General features: G+C 36.3%; 1 protein-coding gene across 1 annotated transcript in view; it reads right to left on the reverse strand.

The window, feature by feature from the left end:
• Positions 1–272: 272 nt before the first annotated feature.
• The window catches only part of DNAH5 (dynein axonemal heavy chain 5), a gene marked incomplete at both ends in the record, with an annotated part of 132,058 nt that continues 111,618 nt past the window's right edge, over positions 273–20,712 (reverse strand). The window contains 14 exons of the mRNA XM_082015325.1: positions 273–424; positions 1,848–2,079; positions 3,952–4,104; positions 5,432–5,644; positions 8,707–8,922; positions 9,539–9,742; positions 10,542–10,747; positions 11,392–11,611; positions 13,125–13,370; positions 15,059–15,208; positions 16,052–16,173; positions 17,444–17,634; positions 18,100–18,214; positions 20,432–20,675. Coding sequence (XP_081871451.1) covers positions 273–424; positions 1,848–2,079; positions 3,952–4,104; positions 5,432–5,644; positions 8,707–8,922; positions 9,539–9,742; positions 10,542–10,747; positions 11,392–11,611; positions 13,125–13,370; positions 15,059–15,208; positions 16,052–16,173; positions 17,444–17,634; positions 18,100–18,214; positions 20,432–20,675 — 2,664 coding nt within the window. The remainder of the gene's footprint in view (positions 425–1,847; positions 2,080–3,951; positions 4,105–5,431; positions 5,645–8,706; positions 8,923–9,538; positions 9,743–10,541; positions 10,748–11,391; positions 11,612–13,124; positions 13,371–15,058; positions 15,209–16,051; positions 16,174–17,443; positions 17,635–18,099; positions 18,215–20,431; positions 20,676–20,712) is intronic.

The raw sequence follows: 20,712 nt of genomic DNA on the forward strand, positions 1-20,712 counted from the left end.
AATAGTGAGATAGGAACACTAAATATTTGTTGTGATTTGTCAAGACATCAAAGGTAGTACTTCAGTCTATTTACCAAACTTATTATTACTCTAAGATTGAGCATTTATAAGCCTATAGTAGAGGTTTATTGAGAACAATTTTCTAAAAATACCATAATGGAGTCTATGCCTTAGAAAATATATTTTTAGAAGTGATGCATTGGATAGCTAACTACATATTGATGTTTACATTTAAAAAAAGAACAGAACCCTTAGAAACCTTTTTTTTAACATTACTTGACATCACACAGAAGTGCTACCCCACGCAGTACCCAGTGCTCTGGAGGCTGAAGGGTTTTAAGATCCACAGCAGCAATATAATTCAAATCTGTTCGAATGGTCTTTTTGTAGACTGGACATGAATACAGACGTGGATTTTTTGAAGCTGAAAAGACATGAGACACATAAAAACCAATAAAACTAGGTTGAAAAAACAGGGCCCTAAGGGACTGGGCATAAGGCAAATGTAAAATTGAACTGAAATTCAATAGTACACAGCTCTCCATCATCACCAGAGAAAAGTCTTACTTGATTCTTACACTGTTCACTACTATGTTATGGCCAGCTGAAGGCCACATATGGCTTGAAAATCCTGTAGGTTTAAGATATAAAATCAGCACCTAGGAACTGGACGTAGCAAGAAGTCTAAATGGACACTCCAGTGTGATTAGTGTTATTATTAGTTCAATCTGCCTGCTGAACATTACTTCTTATCGGTATATTATTAATGTGTCAAAATAAAAAATGCCCTATTTTGAACAACCTATTTTGAAATGCATTTAGTATTTCAGAGTATGAATTGACAACTTCTTCACTGCAGAATTAGAACAGTACTCTAGTCGTAATTCACACTTCAGCACTCATTATTTGGCATCTTGGCTGCTTTCACCATGATCATGCTTCCTATAAAAGATCAGCTACACAAAATCTGGGCAAAATAGCACATAAGCAGGCTTTGCTTTTGGAGATAGAATGCTTTTCAATAGAAGTTTCCAATTTTATATTCAATAGTGGATAATCCTATCTTATTTTATATCCCTATTCAACAGCATTTCCTATTTTATATGAAAAAAAAACCCACATTAACCTAAATTATACATTTTCACAAAGCAGCACTGCCCTTCAGCCCCATGTTTCCTTTCCATTCTTACAGTCCTTTCCTGCCTCAAAGACAAAACATCTTCCACCACCTCATTCCACCTCCTGCTTGCTTCTGTTAGCTCAAAAATAGCCTGGTCCAGAAAAAAAAGCATTTTTCTAAGTATACACATTATATATATAACATGTTATATATAAATACCTTATATAAGATATACGTGTTTTTTATATATGTTGTGTATACATACTTACATAAGTTTTATATATATATATTACATTGGTTTGGGGGATGCAGGAAAGAGGTTATTTGGGTTTAGGTAATAGAGGTTACAGAGTATGTATATAAATGTTGATCTTCTCAATCTAGGACACACATTGTCAACTGAAGACTGAATGCAAGCATGTTTGTCAGAAGAGGCAGAGAACAGCTCATGTGTAATGGGTTTAAAAAGTTATTAACCACATTAAGACCAGAAGGTGAGAGACCTATCTAAATATTAGGGGAAAAAAGTGCCTATTACCAATTACCAAGGAAGGCTGAAAACTCATTTTATATGGAAGATGGGGAAGTCTCCCCCAGTGAAACAAATTTCTCATGTATACAATGAATAGCAACAGCCCCATGAAATCCCTAAAGCCCAAAAGCCTTCCATGCAGTTGAATAAAAAGTTACATTGAATTCTAACATCCTTTACAATATAGTTACTTACTGTTATTCTCTGCATATATCCTTATAACCGGCATCATCTCAAAGAGCACCTTGGGCTTAGATTCAGTCAGTCTCATGTTTCTTCTGTCCCAACCAGCTCCTTCCAAATACAGCCCATACACATAGACACCTTCCAAAGGAGGGCTTGCGATATCTTCCTTCACCCATTTAGTAACCTCATTGCACAGCACTACACTGTCAAGAGCCCATCCTTTGTTAGCCCTTGTTATTTCCTGCCCAAAATAGATAAAAGTATGGAGGTTACATTTTCACATGTGCACAGAGCCATTTTTTGCAATCATTTATTAGAAACATTTGTATGGTCACAACTTATCCTCTTCAATACAAAAAATTAACGTTTTATAATAGCCATGTTTACAGCAGTTTGACTTCTCTCTAAGCTAGTGATGGCATGGTACTACAAGAAATCTTTCAGTACTTTATCCACGATATTTGATTTGCAATCTATTATATGAAAATATCTTAAGACCATACCAAATAACATAACCACTGAATGCCAATGGTAACTGGCTCTTGTAAATATGAAAATTTCACAAGATGAGAAAACATTAACTGCATGTGCTAAGTAAAGCAGTTCCAATGACAAAAGCAAAACGCACACTTTGCTGCATATTTTCTGGGGTTACCTTCCTTTTCCTGTACCTATACTCTTCATTAACTGTATTCTTAATAATGAGTAAGAGCTCACTCAGCTCTAAAGCTACATAAAATAACTGAAAAAACCCAGAGAACACTTGAAGATAGACATGCTTAAGATTCAACATATATATCAAATTTAGTCAGTTAGTACACTGGACAACACTCCTTTATCTTGCTCAATTCCTTGCTATCCCATGCCATTACGTTATGCCAGACCCAAGTTTTATCCCAGTCTTGTAAATGTTTTCCAAGATCTTTGTTTGAAGTAGTTGGAATTAATGTTTGTCCCATACTGTAGTTAGCTGCTTTAATAGAGCAGAAGGCTTATAGTTCAGTGATCATTCTGGCTCTTCATTTTTCTCATTTTTATTTGTTCCACCACATAGCAATGCTGAGAAAGTCACTTTGTTTTTTTTACTTGGGACATTAGGTTGATATGTACCCACATTCTCTTTTTAGGGAACCAGAAAAGTTCTGTAGATTCCAACTGTTATAGATCCCGCTATTAAACCCTTTCCACAAGCTTGGGTCCAAAAGAAAATCCCAGTCTACAACTGTTTACTCAAAATATGTTGTTATATAATTCCAAGGTTATATGCCTGCAATTTTAGTAGAAGTAGGTCACCAATTAGAACTTCAGTTTGACAGACCAACAGTACGCTACCCAAACCTCAGAGCAAGAGGGGAGATTTTCTCTGCAAATCTTCATTCTCTTCTCCAAAAGTTAGCTTTTTTTCTGAGGTCCCATTGAATTCCCACCTGAGTATTGCTTCCCAATTTTACAGATTCCAGACAATTACTGTTTCTGACGTGTCCCTTTATGCTGACCAACCTAGGTACTTATTGCCTCACTTGTCAAATGCAACTAGCATCCTAAGCAACCAATACAATCACCAAGTTGACAGAGATAGATACATTAGCAAATGCATCAAACTTCATACTTAGTACACATTAATGAAGGAAATTCCTCTTTCCCACTTCATGAAGAGAGACTGAATTAGCTACTGAACTGCAGAACTGTAATTTAAGACTAATTCTGAATAGCTGTTCTGGCAAGCCTCCAGACAAGTAAGTATTGAACACAGACTAAAAGGGAGGGGAAACAGGAAAATAAATTCACGGACTTAATACCCCCTCTCAGGGGTATCTCAGTGGTAACATGAGACATTACTTCTCCAGTCTACCTTAAGAATGTTGTAAGGTAGCCCCTACAAACATTGGGCTTGGTCGAAGTAGGAAATATATTTTAACACATTAGTAGTTGATATACTGAAAGAGTATGTGCAGAGGAAGAACACTTCACTCAGGAAATGTTAGACAGTTATGCAGTCATGTATCTTCCCTGTTGACATGATGGAGCCATGCGTATAACTCAACCTTCATCATACAATACTTAAAAAAAAAAATCAAAGAATATACAGAGTGAGACTTTAAGCACAATTTACCTGCCTCACTGCAGTCAAAAATCCTTGAGGATTAAAAAACCCTGTCATCCAGAAGCAGTTTGGTCGGCTTTCAAAAATCCAATTGTAAAACTGGTGGTTTCTTTCTAGAAGCTCAGTAAACCAGAAACCAAGTGTACTGGAAGCCCAAGATGCCTAAAAATAGTTAACAGCATGTTCATTTTTTAATTTTATTCAATGGTTTTAAAACATCATATCCATGTCAAGAAAAGGTAATTCCTCACAAGGTAGTAAACAACATAATATTAGCAAAGCATATTTGAAGCTCATTTTTCATATATTAACTTTTAATCTAATCAATAAATGTTGCATCCCACTGAAACCCAAAGCCAATTTTTGCTCTCTTCAAATTCATGCTTACAATTCCATTTAGACGTGCTTAATGTTCCCTGTGCTAATTGTCCATTTTATGAATTTTTTGAAAAAACAGATAGCTATGTAAATTATGAAGAAGTATTGTATACATATCTTTCTAAAGCCAAGCTCAATGCATTGAAATAACAGGATTTCTGCCAACATTATTCTGAGAAAAGCTAAGGAAAATTGAGCTTGGACTATGCAAAATTTATGATTTTTCTCTTTGAATAGTTGTATCATACTTGTGCAGTGAAGTATCTGCTTTGGTCTAGGTTCTGTACCATGAAAATACTTTGTCAATTAAAAAAACAAAACAAGAACACACCAAAAAAACCTCCTCATTTTTCTTTCCATCAGTTGCCATTAACCGCTCTAGTTGACCCTGGAAACAATTTCTATGGGGAGAGGCTGAGAGAGCTGGGATTGTTTAGCCTGGAGAAGGGTCAGAGGAGATATCAACGTTTATAGCTCATGTGTAGAAAATGGAAGAAGATGAAGTCAATTCCTTGGCAGTGATAGGAGAAGAGGCAATGGGCACAAGAAGAAATGTGGGAAATTCCATTTAAACTTAAGCAGGGGGGTTGGTTGGTTGGTTGTTTTTTACTGTGAGGGTGATGAAACAATGGGACAGGTTGCCCAGAGAGGTATGGACTCTTGATTCTGGAGAGTCCTAGGAAACCTGCTCTAATTGACCCTGCTTTCAGAAGTGGGGTTAAACTAGACTATCTCCAGAGGTCCCTTCCAGCCTCTATTATTCTGTGATTCTAAGACTACAAGTCTTAATCTCAAAGAATAGCAACAGTGTAGTCCACTAGTGTAGGTGCTATTTTTTAGAAATCCATCATTACATTTTAAATTATTCTCTTCTTTCTAGCATTTTATCCTGACAATATGCAACAGGCTCTTAAAACGGGAACACCAGCACCTTCCACATTTATTTCTATTTTTATAAATGAAAGAAGGCTTGTTTTGACTATGTTTATTTTAGCTCAAAATCTACTCCAGCAGTTGCACAGACCTGGTTATCACTTGTGTTTGAAAAAAGTAGTTACTTTTATATAGCTCTATAGAATTTTTCCTTAAAAAACAAGTGATGTACACCTACTTTTTTCCAGCTAGCAGGAATCCTTCCATCATACATGCAGTCTAAAGCATCCCTCAGATTTTCACTCATAACAATTGTCCCATCGATGGCAAGTTTTAGATCAGTCAGAGTGCTTCTCACTAAGGAAATAACTCTCTGCATTTGTTCAATCTCCTGTCGCAGAAATATGTTCATAGGCTGAAAAGGTCCCATGTTCTTTAGCTTCTCTTTTACCTGTAGGTAGAAAACCAAAAGAGCCTTCAACAGAAGTAAAAAACAAAGGTGGCTTTATGTCAAGGTTAGGCCCCAACACAATTTTTAAGACATAGTACTTTTATTTAGGAAGTTAAACGGTCAGTTTGGCATCTTCCCTGAATCCTCTGCAAGACAGAAATACAGGATGTGTTCCAAGAGAAAACTACGATGCTGAGACTGGCTATGTTTTCAGTCTAACTCATTATTTAGTCTGTATATCATTCTGTGAGCTAATGTCATTTAAACAGCATGTAGGCCATACCCCTTTTCAAGGATTTCAGCTTTAACTCGAACAGACAGTTCCCAAGATTCACTTTCCACAAACCAATCAAGAGTGATTGCCCCAGCCACTTTGCCTCAGCATAGTAGCACTATTTATCAGCAATGCCTGGGAACTATGACAATGCCCGGCAGTCTTGAATTCTAATAAAACTTGCTGGTGTATTTTTTAATCGAAAGTGTAAAGTTAACAAATTAACAAGAACGGTATGGACATTAACTAGAAATTTTGTAGTCAATATAGTCCTAGTGGGACACAGGTGAAAAAATTATATATAACAGGTATTGAATCCTACACAGGGTAACAGCCCTGTTCTTGGTAATCACAGAATCACTAGGTTGGAAAGGACCTTCAAGATCATCAAGTCCAACCATTAATCCAGCACCACCATGTCCCCTAAACCATGTCCTGAAGCGCCACATCCACACGTTTTTTGAACACTTCCAGAGATGGTGACTCCACCACCTCCCTGGGCAGCCTGTTCCAATGCTTGACCACCCTCTTGGTGAAGAAATTTTTCCTAATATCCAATCTAAACCTCCCCTGGTGCAACTTGAGGCCATTTCCTCTCGTCCTATCACTAGTTATTTGGGAGAAGAGACAAATTCCCTCATCACCACAACCCCCTTTCAGGTAGTTGTAGAGAGTGATAAGGTCTCTGCTCAGCTTCCTCTTCTCCAGACTGAACAACCCCAGTTCCCTCAGCCGCTCCTCATAAGACTTGTGCTCCAGATCCCTCATCAGCTTCGCTGCCCTTCTTTGGACACAGTATCAATAACCTTCCCAAGTTTATTAGTATTTTGCCACACAAAAAGGAATTTAAAATAGTTTTCACCATGTGAAAGAGTTTAGTGCTCCACATTCACTTTTATTAATATAAACTAAATTTCAGTTTGTCATTTCTGATCAGAGCTGATCTGCCCAGAAAGAGCTCTTGTAAATTTAACAGCTAATGGCACCTATACAATGACACTATATGGTATATGCCTTTATTAAGCCACATGTCTATTCCTGGAGATGTCGAGTAGAATTTGAAGAGAGTTGGACTAACAACTACCATGAAATTTAGCTCATCACTAAAGCAGTAACCTTCTGAGAAACACAAATTTAAACCCTTTGTAGATCCGAGACACCTGGTTCAGCCTTTTGGAAAGTCAGAAAGATCAGGCTTCTAGAAAGACAGTAGGTTAGAAACTTCATTAGCCGCAAACTTTTGGAAAACTGCTAGATAATCAGTATTCCAAATTCATAACTGTTCAGATAAAATAAATTATGATCATTAATGCCATCTGAGGGAGGGAAGATCATGTAATACAAAATGGGCTACAGAAAACGTAATACAACAGATCTAGGACATGGGTACATGAAAAGAGTATATACTCATGAGCATAACGCACATAAGGGAAACTCAATGCTGTGTAAAAACAGAAAAGAGGATGTTAGATCGTACAAGTCTCTTTGCTCCTTCTCATAGCTCAGCATCCTGACAGGAGAAATTTAGCACTCATAAGCCATCTAGCCTGTATCAGGTCCTCATGCTACCTTCCATTAAAGAGTAAATAAAATGGCAGAAGACTAAGGATAAGAGATTTCACTCTCCTCAAGAAGGAGACTGCAAGCAAGCTATCTAATTAATAAAACATCCTACTGCCTAGATAAGCAGGTAGCTATCTTGGGAATCTGTTAAAGTACAAACATGAGTGTGAACTTTTTTTTGATGACATGTTTGGGGTGATTCACATCCATTTCATAATAAAAGTGTTGTAAATGCTTTACTATTAATGTAATTAATCCTACTTGCTTTTAAGTTTTCACAAATACAATGAAACACGAAAGTTTAGCACCCCCTTGATATAGGAAATATAGGAACCTTAACTATTTTACAAGCATTTTCCTCTCATTTATTTGAAGCTCCTAACCAGCCTCACCTGGGAAGAACTATCATGTTAGCATCCTAAAATTCTGGGGCTCTAAAGGACAATTAAGAACTATGGAAACACCCAGAAACAACGCAAATTGTCCAAACAGTCAATTAAACTGTAGTCTCCAGGATGGGAACACAGAACACAGTCGACTGGAGTGTCAATATATTTAGTCATCAGTAAATTGTTCGAACTGTAATAAAACCCTCTCACCTTGAGAGTCATTCCATCTTCCGCACAAGCAGAAGGAGAGTTGCTATTTCTGAAAAGAAATGGCTGCAAGGCAGCAGGTGTCAAATATGATTACATAGGCTATTGTGTGTTAATACGGATTCTCAGATACTAACACTAGGCTTCAATCAATGAAAGCTATCACCTGACAAGCTTTTCAGTATTCACTTCACTGAAGAAGAAAGCAACCTAAAAATACCTTCAGGATGTAAGCTGAATCCCAAAATAATACATACTGTAATACTTTAGAAGCATGAATACACTTGTAACATAACCTCAGTCCTTTACAGTGTCAACAACCTTAGTTAAAAGCTGATGATCTTAATTCCCCCGCAATGCAAATGACAACTTAAGCATTAAGTGGTTTAATATTTTCAAAAAGCTCTTACAAAAGCACTTCAGTGCACTTTTAGTGACTTCATTATAAATGTTAAGAGTCTGGTCAGACTTCTATAAAATATTGCCTGTATTTTTCTGAATTTTTGAAGTATTGCCTGTATGAATGAATTCAGACATGCTTTTAGAAAAATTAGTATTGTGACTTTTTTTTTTTAATCCACACAAAGCAAGATGGAGCAAATGTTTTTGACAGAATTTCATTAACTCACTTCATATGGTACATAATCAGCAGGAAGCTTTTCCAGCATATCATCAGCCAGTCTGGCTACAACTGCCTCTCGGGTTTCACCTCCTCCACCAGAGCTGTCTTTAGGCTGAATACTGAGGACAGTGTCCAATACATCTTTGGAAAGTTTACTTTGGTAAGTGATATCCGCATTGGGGTGCAAACCAAACACCTCCGGTGTGTCATAAGCAGGAAGACTCTAAATAGTAAAATATAAAAAGAGCACAACTGGAGGTGGATTTATAAGCTAATTATTTTTAAAAAAAGAAAAACAAAAAAGCACAACAAAACCAAATAACAAACACCAAAAACCCCCAAAACCCTACATTGTAAATTAAGAGGCTAGATCTCTTTAAACAGTCTTAGAGACAGTAACTTGCTGCGACCTGTTTGTCATGTCACAGCCCAAATCACACCAAGGTTAACAACAAATTCAGTTTTAACCTCTATATGCTATTTTAATAGTCAGCCTGTACTTTCATATATATACGCTTATTATTTCTGTGAGATTGTACCCAATGTCTGGACTCCATTCTTTGCTCTCTTTAATAACTGTATGCTTTCTGGTATGTCTCTCAAGAAAATCACATGAAAAAGAAAAGATTCCTGTCATGACAATGATAATATTGGTGACAACAATTAGTTCTCACTAATAGTTATGCAGATTGTTAGCAATAAAGAGTCTGTGAAAAAAAAACCACAAAACACAGATACTCAGAAGAAAAGACAAAATATTGGGACTCAGGAACTTGTGAGAAACAAGTACATTATTTGTTGTTGGTCGTGTTTGTGTTGAAATGCTTTCATTTACCAACCTGTATGTACTGAAGGTATTGATCCACTGTCGTACATTTGGGTATGCTATATCCTTTGTAGAAGCTGAATTCCTGACTGAATGTATTTTCACTGAACCAAACCTTTACAAAGGTGTTCATGAGTCTTTTGTCATAGTCATCTGTCACACGGCCACCATACTGGATCTCACCTATCATGTAACAAACAGTACTCCAGGAGATACCCTAAAACCAAGCAGAAAGCACTGACTTTAGTTAATCCTCTTCTCACCTATTTAAATCTTCCTTAGTAAGAACAGCTGATATACCAAGTCTGCCCCTTTTGGAAGAAAGTTATTTTCTTACTACTATTTTTCCCTATAATCCTGCATTCCCAGAACACCTTCAAAGACTTCTCAAAATAGAATTCATTGACAACTAATTGAAGAGGCTATTCCGGCATCTGGGCCAGAGGGATACAGCTACATTGCAATCATGCTTTCAACTTCACTTAAAACGCCGATCATAAAGTGATCTGTCACAGACCTATATATGACAACTGACCATCTGAAAGTGAGGAATGTAAGAGGAATTCTTACATAGTCATTTAAAGCCACTTAAAATTTCTATATGCTGCCAAAATAGGTTGGAGGAGACAAATTATTATTTTTACTCAAAATAGATTTAAACAAAAGAATATTTTAAATACAGTGGTCCACTTTTAATGATCTGACTTAATTAACATTGAAAAGAAGGTTTATATTTCTGAAGTTCTGAAGGGAGACAGCTGGGAGGGTTTGAGGTTTTTTTTCTTAATGTGCAGATTAATGTAGAAATTTAACATGCACAAGATTAAAAGTCTAATTTAAGCCTGCTGCTCTACAGACATGTATACTTGGAATGTTGAGTGTTTGTAGAAAGAAACAAAAGAATAATTTAAAATCATGTTTGTGTTTCCGTTATTGGGAACCATGTAAATAAATACATTTCACTACTGGAAAGATTGATCACACTAATCCACCTTCCCCACAAAAACATTAATTACCTTCTTGACATCCATGCCATCCAAGTGGTTTTGAATGAACTGCACAGTAGCATTGAAATCAGCTTGGTTAAACTCATAGGGTATATTCCAACCCAGAGATCCAAACTTGCGTCTTTCTTGAACAGTGGAGTGTAGAAAGGCTACCGCATACAACATTGGTTTCCATTGTACCATGTCACTGACATCTAGTAAATCCTGGCTGACACCTATTGATTGTAAGTGGGCTTTATAAGAAATGTAATAATAGTATTTTTCAAAACTACTTGAAATCAGTGCTGAAACATCATTCCTAGATTCAGTTGTCTCTCTCCCAAAAGCAAATTATTGTCCCAGAAAGCATTCTATGCTGGAGACAGTTCACAGCATGTTATTAAGTAGCTCAAATTAAAAGAGTAAACTTTAGAAAAAAAACCCACCACAATTTACTAATAGCTGAATTCATATTAAGTTGCTTTCTGCACAGACCCTTTGACCTTTATTTTATGCAATGTAAAGGGCACTTAATAGCCAACAAAGATTAATGTGTTGCTTTTCTGCCAAAAGACACAAGAAGATTAAAAATTTAAACACTTTGAGATATTAGAAGCCAGCATTTGAGAAAAGAAAAAGCCATTTCCTGTTTTACTGTCTAATAAGTTCTGGCAACAGAACTTCAGCAGAACTCTTCCTTTTAATTTTCACAACTTCTAGCTCAAACCAATGATCAAGATGTGTCCTGGCATTGTCGTGGTCAGTTCTTCATACTAGCTTACACCTACTATGAGTGGCTACAATGTGACCACCAGATAACACCAGAGAGTCCAAAAATGAGCAAAATTAAATTTTAAATCATTACCACTCTAGCACTCACCACTATATGTTCTCTTTAGTCCAGCTCTGAGACCTTGTGGTGGCTCATTGGTAAATTTAATAGACATTTGCAGAAGGGTGATGGGAAACTGTTTGTGAATGTCAGTTGTCATCCACAGTCGAAAGCTTTCATGGACAGTCTCTGTCTCTATTACAGTGTCCATCAACTCATCCAAAAAGTCAAGTCCAAGGTGGCAGTTTTGCAAAAGTGCCCAACCTCCCTAATTTGAAACAACAGAATATGAAGCTATCAACATTGTTTACAATCCAAAATCACTAAAATAACTCTTTGTTTATGCTGTAAGTTAGAAACAAAGCCAACACATCTAAGCTTTAGCAAAATATAGCATGTTTAAGTGCTTATCAGGGCTGTTAAAGGAAGAAATCTTCCACAGTCAATTTTACAACAAATCAAAACCAAGGACTTAATCATTTGATTTCATGTACATTTCATGTACAGAGACCGGTATCCACAGGAACGGTACACAAGAAATTAACAAAGTATTTTTTCTCTAAAAGAAAGATCATGTGAGCTAAGCTGTGGGCAGTTCCTTCTGGAGACAGTGTTAGCTTGTTTGGTTTTATCATCTAAACAAGTGGTCCTCAGTTGTCCAATCTGGTCTTCTCAAGTAGTCCCTACCTTTTCCATTTCAGTACCTTTAAAACATATCTGGACATCACTATAGTGCTGATAAACACTGATAAATCTTGACTTGTATGAGGGAGCTCAGAAGTAGTTCCTCAGAGCAAGCTGCAAAACCTTGTTCCTCACAAGTGTCACAAGCTTGGAAAATAACCAAATATACATACTCCACTGCTATCAATCAATACATATAAAATTTTCTCATATGAATTACCATGCTTCATATAGACATCACATACTTCTGCATTAAGAGGATATGTGAGACAGTGAGGGAAAGTAACTGCATTTCTCTGAATTAAACAAAAGGAGCTCTTCTTCCCTATCTTTTGAATGAGTTTCTTTGCATCTGATCTGCTAATTAGGTCTTAATGTGAAGTTGTCAAACAAGAATCTGAGGCAAAAGTCAGAGGAAAACTGATTATACAGACAGGAAAGAAGCTCCTAACAGGAGTACAAGAAGTTTAATCCATTCACATCAGCAGGCATAGTAGTACTACCATCAAAGCATGCTAAATTGGAACATCTCAGCTTTTCCTTCTCATACAGGATATTTTATTCTTTAATTCTTCCATGTTTCACTTGTAATATGCCTGTGCTATCAGCCTGTCCATCCCAATTCAAAAGCCAGACAACAGCAGTACAAAATATTTTGCTACACAGCCTTGTTTTTCTCAAAGTTATGTAACTATCAATAGTATATTTGGAATTAATAGTCTTAATTTAACAAAATATGTTTGTATTAATAAAAATACAAAACTGAAAAAAATGTTGTGAAATGCTTGCTGAAGAATATTCAATATTCATGTAATCCAAACAATCAATTCAGCTATGCTCATTAGTCAACAACCTACAAGAAAACCTCCACTTTATATGAAAAACACTGATGTTTGTACAGTATCAAAAAGCTTGTTGTGGCCAATTAAATGACTGTGAAAAGACAGTTCTGTTGCTTAGGACACTTATTTATACAAATAAATATAGGTTCTTGAATCAGCATTAACTACCGACCAAACATCCATATTTCATGACAGGATTTTCATTTCTAAGTGTTTAATACAGATACAAAGAACATTCAGATTTTTGTCTCTTACATGAGCCATTGTCTGTTGTAGAAGTTTACGAGCATGGATTTCTTGCCCCTGGCCCATAGAAACATAACGTGTCTCTGTCTTCAGTCTTTTCCCCAAAGCAATAATTGAGTCCGTAGGATCAGACCCCATGGAAAGAAAGCATATGAGAGGAGTACGTGGATCTGACTCTTCCCATGTCTTCTCCAAGTCCAAGATGACTCCATCTGCATATTTCTCCCCCATAGTGTCAATGATGTACTTTCTTGCCTATATTTAAAAGTGTAAATTTAACCTGTGATGTAAACATTTAATACTGTTTTATTCCCAGTGTAAATACAACCAGTAAGTAACCTGAAGAGCAAAGGCTCCTATACATTTATATCAGAAATAAAAATACGCTAAAATTTATTTTTACATGTTAACATATCATACCGTCTTTGAAGGTGTTATATCTTACAGCCTTGTAAGACCAGTTAAAACTTATAAAATAATTATTCTATTAAATACATCTGCATGTATTGTTACAGATCTATAATTATAGTATAATAATAACAACTTTACTAAACCTTTAGAAAGGTTTTAATGATTTAAGGATGGTATCTCCATTAGATAGCATAACTCCTAACCTTAAAATCTAGCTTTCCTTTCCAAATACTAGAGAATAAAGGAGGAAAGGATGGAAGATACGCTTCAAAGGTGTTAGGTCTTTCCCACCTTCATGCTTAAACAATGAATTAATACTAGTAATGAAAAAAATAACTGTCACTAAGTAGAAGTTTCAGAGGAACAGGTGAAAACCATCTCTGTTATTCCTTATTTATGTATTTCACAGACTGTTAGATTATTGTTCCTTTTTACTAAGAAGTAGAAAAGGCTCCTTCAAACAGTCTGAGATGATCATTCTTGTATTCTTTCCCACTGCATTACTTTTGTCTTAGACCAATCTTCCCCTGAATACCTCTGGCTTATTTCTCAGTAATTTATCATTTATCATTTGATAAACTAACAGTTTTCATAAAACCATCATAAGATGAAAGTGTATATTGCTCCCATTAACAGAACTGAGGAACTAATTTCACATGATCTGTTTCAGACACAGTGCACACATCTGAGAGATTCATTATACAGTACCATTTAACCTTCTATTGACCACAGTTACACCAATAATTGCTGAGACTTTCACCAAATCCAGTCACAATGTCTAAAGATTTGCATCCATAAAATTAATACCACACTTTTAGTGATGCATTCTGACTTCAAGAAATTGCCAACCATTGCTCTGAAATTGTCAGCAATTGCAAGATTTTTATTCTTTTGCACTGGCAAAGAATTGTTACTAAAATTTCTATTTTAATATCAATTAAAAACAGGCTTCTAGAAGATGATTTTTCTTAAAAATAGGTGTAACCATTTAATAAACTTTAATTTTATATTTCTCACCTTTCTAAATAGATGACTTCAAATTAAAAATTTTGAACAGACCTTAGCATAGATTTTTCTAAGGTAGGTCTAACTTTTCCATGCAAGAAATGGTTCCTCCATTAAACTATTGTTATGTTTTGTTTCCTCTCAGCCAACTGAGTTCATGAAAACACTGTACACTTCAGCCTAACATGAGGACGATTCTACAATTTCAGTGAGTAACATCAGCAAGGACAGACAAAAATACATTCTCTACCGATAAAGCAGAACTAGATAAACACATACATTTCCAGATGAAATCCTATCTCCATAGTAAAATCATTGGCTAATATTCTTTCAATATATTGGAATAACTTTGCTAACACTGCCCTTGTAACAAATGCATAAATTGTCAGAAAAGAATTTCAGAAAATGCAATGTAAAAGTCCATTACAAAAAGAAGTTCAGCATTAAATAAAAAAGTACTGAACTGCAATCCTGCAAGTATTATTCCAATGACACCTAAATAGACTATGTTGGCTATATAAATGTACCTGAGCTATGGTCCTGTCAGGACACCAAGATCTGATAAGAAGAAGATGTCTGAAGCAGTCCAGGGATTGACCGTAGCCACTAGGAAACAGTTCTTCTTCCGGATTCTCACTATCAAACCAGATTTTCCACTGTTTCTCTGCTCTGGCAATCTGCAGTTATACCATCAAAGGAGTAAATCTCACTAAACAGAAAGTCACATTTCAACTGCCACTAGGTCACAAACTTTTAATGAGGGTTAGAGACATGTAATCTGAACACAGGCATTTGTTTAGTAATGTTAGTACACACATGTAGTAAGGCTATTTAAAAAAAGAGCGAATAAGCTTTCAGATTTTAAGTACAAAATCATAGAATTCAACAATGCCCCTAAGTATTCATATTCTGAAAAAAATGAGCTACTACTCAGTATTTTCCATTAATGATATAATGGCATAGCAAGGTCAGAACACAGCTAGCTAGGCTCAGACATAGCTTTGAGAACACTAGGTACATATCTGCTCCCCACGTGACTTTGCATATACCAAATACTATTTACTTACTCCATTAATTACCATACACTTAGTGTCCATTAAGACTATTCATACAATTGTTGAATTTACTGAGCACCCTTTCCCTAACCCTTACTCCATGTAATCAGAGAAATATTTGAACAAGCACCATAAAACATAGTGTAATAAAGCAGACAGGGACGCAAGAAACTCGAACAACTGGAAGAAGATTCAAGTTGCATTACATGAATTGGGTAATAGCAAGTTGTATCCCAATCTGAAAGTGTTATAATTACATAGGGTTTGAAACATTGTACTTTCTTCTTATTTTCCTGGGGGTTTTTAAGTCTTTTTATCATACAAACTGCTAAGCCACAACTGTGGCTACCTGCTGCCAGTTTCATTCTGTTCTAGAAAATAAACCAGTTTCCCATCATGTGCCTTGATCACTACCAGACAATCACCATCAAGCAAGAGATTCATTTTAAAAAAACCCTTACTTACTTGATCAAGAATATCTGAAAATTGTTTAAGCTTACTGAGCGCCACCAAGTTCAGCCAAGTCATATCTAGAATCCATTTAGCCGGCTTAGGAGGACAAGCTTTAAGGTCTAGGGAAGCACCACCTGCAAGAAATTAGGAATTAGGTATAATTGGGGGGGAGGGGGATGACCTATTTGGAATTTAAACTAGATATTGCAAGACTATTTCACATGATTAAGTCTTCCCAGTCTGGAGAAAGACTACTTAATAACTAAGGATGGTCATAAAGAAATTTCTGAGTTAGGTAACATATAAAATTGATTTTCAAACCTTATTTTTCATCTTACTTTAAAACATTATTTTTTTTAAATCCATAACATCTTCCCATTACAAGCTAAATCTATTTTTTACTGTAAAAGAATAAGCTTGAGTTTATGGAGAAAAAAAAGAAGCAGCTTAATTTCCATGGTTTTTTCTTTGATTTTATTTTGTTGTTGTAGATACTGTAATAATTTTGCAAGTATCTACATTTGCCTTCCTTGGAATTCAGCTGAAGCTAAATTAAGAAAGCAAACACAAAATAAAAAGAAAACGCAAGCTATAAGAAACCAGATTTTTAATCATGAGGTTACAGTGGTTTTCTACCTTACAAAGCCACACCATCTTTGCAGAAGCAGAGTTTGTAGTTTGGTTATTTATATTAAATTTTTTTATGATGTACCTTAAACTTAATCTTTGTTAACCAGTTTCTCATTTGAGGATTTACTATTTCTTTGTGCAATGTGCCTGGAAATAAATGCTTGTCGGGAAAAGATATTCTGAAGATTCAACATGGAAAAATTAAGTTATAATTCATAAATAAATGTTGCATGGAAAATTAAGTATCTTGGAAAAGTAATACAAAATTACTCCAAGCTTTCAAGTGAAGATACACAGTGCTTGCATGCAGTTAAGACTAAAGCCATGAAATTGTCACATTAAGCTAAGACTCTCATATTCTTTTAAACTATTAGCATCACCCTCTGTTCCTATTTGCTTGCTTGTCCTCCTGCAGTTACCAAATAAACAAAAAGATATTTAGTATAATAATAATTTTTCTAAGTCAAACACATACTTGGTGGTATTTGAGCAGCAGACATAAACATCAACTGAAAGGATACTTAAGAATTTTCCTTTTAAATTCTCACAATTCTCAAAGCTGTATTTATCAATATTCAGTGTGCCGCTATGAATTAGAACTATCATACAATGTTGTCTGTCACCAGGACAGAATGATAAGCATGTGTTCTTTCAGTTGACTGGCTTCGTCATGTGCAAAAGGAAGCAGCAGGTTGGCTAGGAGATATAACTACAGCTCACAAATTTTCTACAATAATGTATGCCCTCTACTTAAAATTGTTCCATAGTTCCAACCTTTAATAAGAGTCAGAAATTCTTCATGGTTCACTCTGTTTCTTTGTATATCAATCTTCAATGTAAGTAATAATGTGAAAAGAAACTTATGCCCTTCATAGAGTCCTCGGGCAGCATATTTGAACACTTCATAAGTCATATGTTCAATAATATTAGTAATCCTCTTGCTAGTTATAGGGCTTTTGGTAGACCTGTTGGAAGAAAGGTCTGCAGTTGAATGTTGATTTGCATAGTCTTTATTAAAGGGAATACTATGTAAAAGACAAAAAGCCATTGTTAAGAACTTTGAAAACATGAAAAAATAATAGATGACAAACACAGAATATCAGACAGCAAGCTAGCAACAATTTTCAGATTGAAGGAGCAACAAAAAAAAAATCCTTTCTAATCAAGCTTTTCTGCATAGCTGAAAATCAACACAGCATAATGGGTTTTAATTATGTAATGGCTAATTTTTAAGGACATTTGAAGGTTCTTTACTTTGGTAACTAAGAGACAAAGGGCTTACGAGCATTTAAAATGAGAGTTCCTGTCAAGATTGTACGACCAACACTTTTCCTTCTGACATTAGTTTACAATAAATCTTTACTGTACTACAACCACCTTCAGGACTAGGTAAATAGAACTTACACTAGTAAATTAGTTAGCTAAATTACCTGGCTAGGGAGCGGTCAAAAAGCCCCAAAAACTGCCGAAGCGAAGTCTGATACATCACATTGACCATGCTCATCTCAGTAATAAGGAAGTATAAGATGCTACCTCGAGTTGCAACTGAAGGACAGGAAACAAGACTGTGTTCAAAGTAGAAATGCAGAGCAGAAAGCTTTAACCCTCTACAAGAAGTACAGTGAGTTTAACACTAGTGCTAACTGAAGATCATCGAGTTGCTCCATTCTTTACTGGCCAGAAAAATGATTCAAACATTAATTTAATCCTCATTTATACATCAGAAAAAAAACCAAATCTTTCTGTAATTAATGCATACTATGTAAAGCCCAGTTCGCAAATACGAGCATATTTGGAGAGTATCTGGATGGTATACTGCAATATTCAGATCATCAGTAGAACATATAAAAGGTAAGATGGTTTGAAGTACTGTTTGAGTATTCAAACAAATCGCTCTTTACAGACTTTTACAGGAGTCATAAAAGCTAAATGAACTACACTGATTTAACTTACCCAGCACTCATTTGATTTATTTTCAGCAGTCATTTAGTTTTAAATACAAAGGTCTTACAAAAGCTGCAATGATTTCTGGTACACTAACTGTACCATTTCACACGTTTCCTAAAATGCAGGTATAACAATTCAAGAGAATTTTTTTTCACTTTTTTCACTTTTTCACCTGCCAGTTAAAAGCCCAAGACCGATGAAATGTGCTGACTGTAACAACTTAAGGATCTATGACAGGATAAACAAAGCATTCATCCAAACAGATAAAGAAAGCATATATGATTATACTAGCCCCCTAAAAGAATGTCAACATGTTGAACTCAAACATACAGTTACCTAAATATGCTAATGACTGGTGTCCTGGTTTCAGCTGGGATTGAGTTCATTTTCTTCCTAGTAAGCTGTTATAGTGCTGTGTTTTGGATTTATTATGAGAATAATGCTGATAGCAACAACTAAAGCATCAGTGTGTGTCCTGGTTTCAGCCAGGGTAGAGTTAATTTTCTTCATAGAAGCTAGCGTGAGGCTATGTTTTGGATTTGGGATGAGAAAATGTTGATAAGGTGCTGATGTTTTGAGTTGTTGCTAAGTACTCAAGGACAGTCCAGCTTCTCATGCTGGCCTGCAGCGAGCAGGCTGGGGGTGCACGGGAAGCTGGGAGGGGACACAGCTGGGACAGCTGACCCAGGCTGGCCAAAGAGATATTCCATACCATATAACGTCATGCTCAGTATATAAAGCTGGGACAAAGAAGAAGGAAGGGGTGGAGGGACGTTCGGAGTTATGGCGTCTGTCTTCCCAAGAAACTATTACACATGACGGAGCCCTGCTTCCCTGGAGATGGCTGAACACCTGCCTGCCCGTGGGGAGTGGTGAACAAATTCCTTGTTTTGCTTTGCTTGCATGCGCGGCTTTTGCTTTACTTATTAAACTGTCTTTATCTCAAACCATGAGTTTTCTCACTTTTACTCTTCCGATTCTCTCCCCCGTGCCACCGTGGGGGAGTGAGCGAGCGGCTGCGTGGTGCGTAGTTGCTGGCTGGGGCTAAACCACGACAGTGTGTTAAGTAGTGCTTATTTAAGCCAAGGACTTTTCAGCTCCATTGAGGAGGTGCACAAGAAGCTGGGAGGGAGCATAACCAGGACAGCTGATGCAAACTGGCCAAAAGGATATTCCATACACTGTGGGGAGTTGGTTGAGGGGCAGTGACTGCTGCTTGGGAACTGGCTGGGCATCGGTCAGTAGGTCATGAGCAATTGTATTGTGCATCACTTATTTTCTATATTCCTTTATCATTATTATTTTCTCTTCCCTTGCTGTCCCTATTAAACTGGCTTTATCTCAACTCACGAGTTTTACCTTTTTTTTTGATTCTCCTCCCCGCCCCGCTGGTGGCGGGGGTGAGGAGTGAGCGAGCGGTTGCATGATGCTTAGTTGCCGGCTGGAGTTAAACTACGACAACTGGTCTCACTAACAGTTCATAAAGTGTCAACGTTTTAACAGCTACGAAAGAACAACCAAGCCCTCCCATGTTTCTTACCCAGTAGACTAGATGGACAATTACACTTGTATATAGAACAGTGGGAAGAACAGATCATTCAATTTTATAAATTCCACATGAAGCATAACATTGACTGTTTTCTCCACCATAACTCAGTCTGACTTTTCCTAGATACATTTTACTTACAGGAAAACACAGATCCTTCCTACCCATTAGCATCTTCCTGATCTCATCCTACCAGTTCTCTTACTCTAAGTATTGTTGTTTTAACCATATGCTCCAGTCATTTGTTTTTCATCACTACTTTCACTCACCGGGTCTGTACTCTTCACGGGCCGAGTTGATCTGTACTTCAGTTTCAGCAGAAGTTTGCAGTTTCTGTGTTACCTCCTCGGCAGTCTTCTTAGTGTTACTCAGTACAACTATTAAACTCTCATCATCTGCCAGAGAACTCTTGGTGCTTGTAAGTCGGAACAAAAGGTTATCTTCTAGGTCTTTAATCCTCCTTTTGTTCATAGTCACATCTTCAATAATATCTGTTCTTTCTTTCTCTAAATCCTGTTGGAATACACAGTAATATTTGGAAAACAGCAGA

The sequence above is a fragment of the Phaethon aethereus genome, assembly GCF_964289735.1.
Source record: "Phaethon aethereus genome assembly, chromosome: 2".
Classification (NCBI taxonomy): domain Eukaryota; kingdom Metazoa; phylum Chordata; class Aves; order Phaethontiformes; family Phaethontidae; genus Phaethon; species Phaethon aethereus.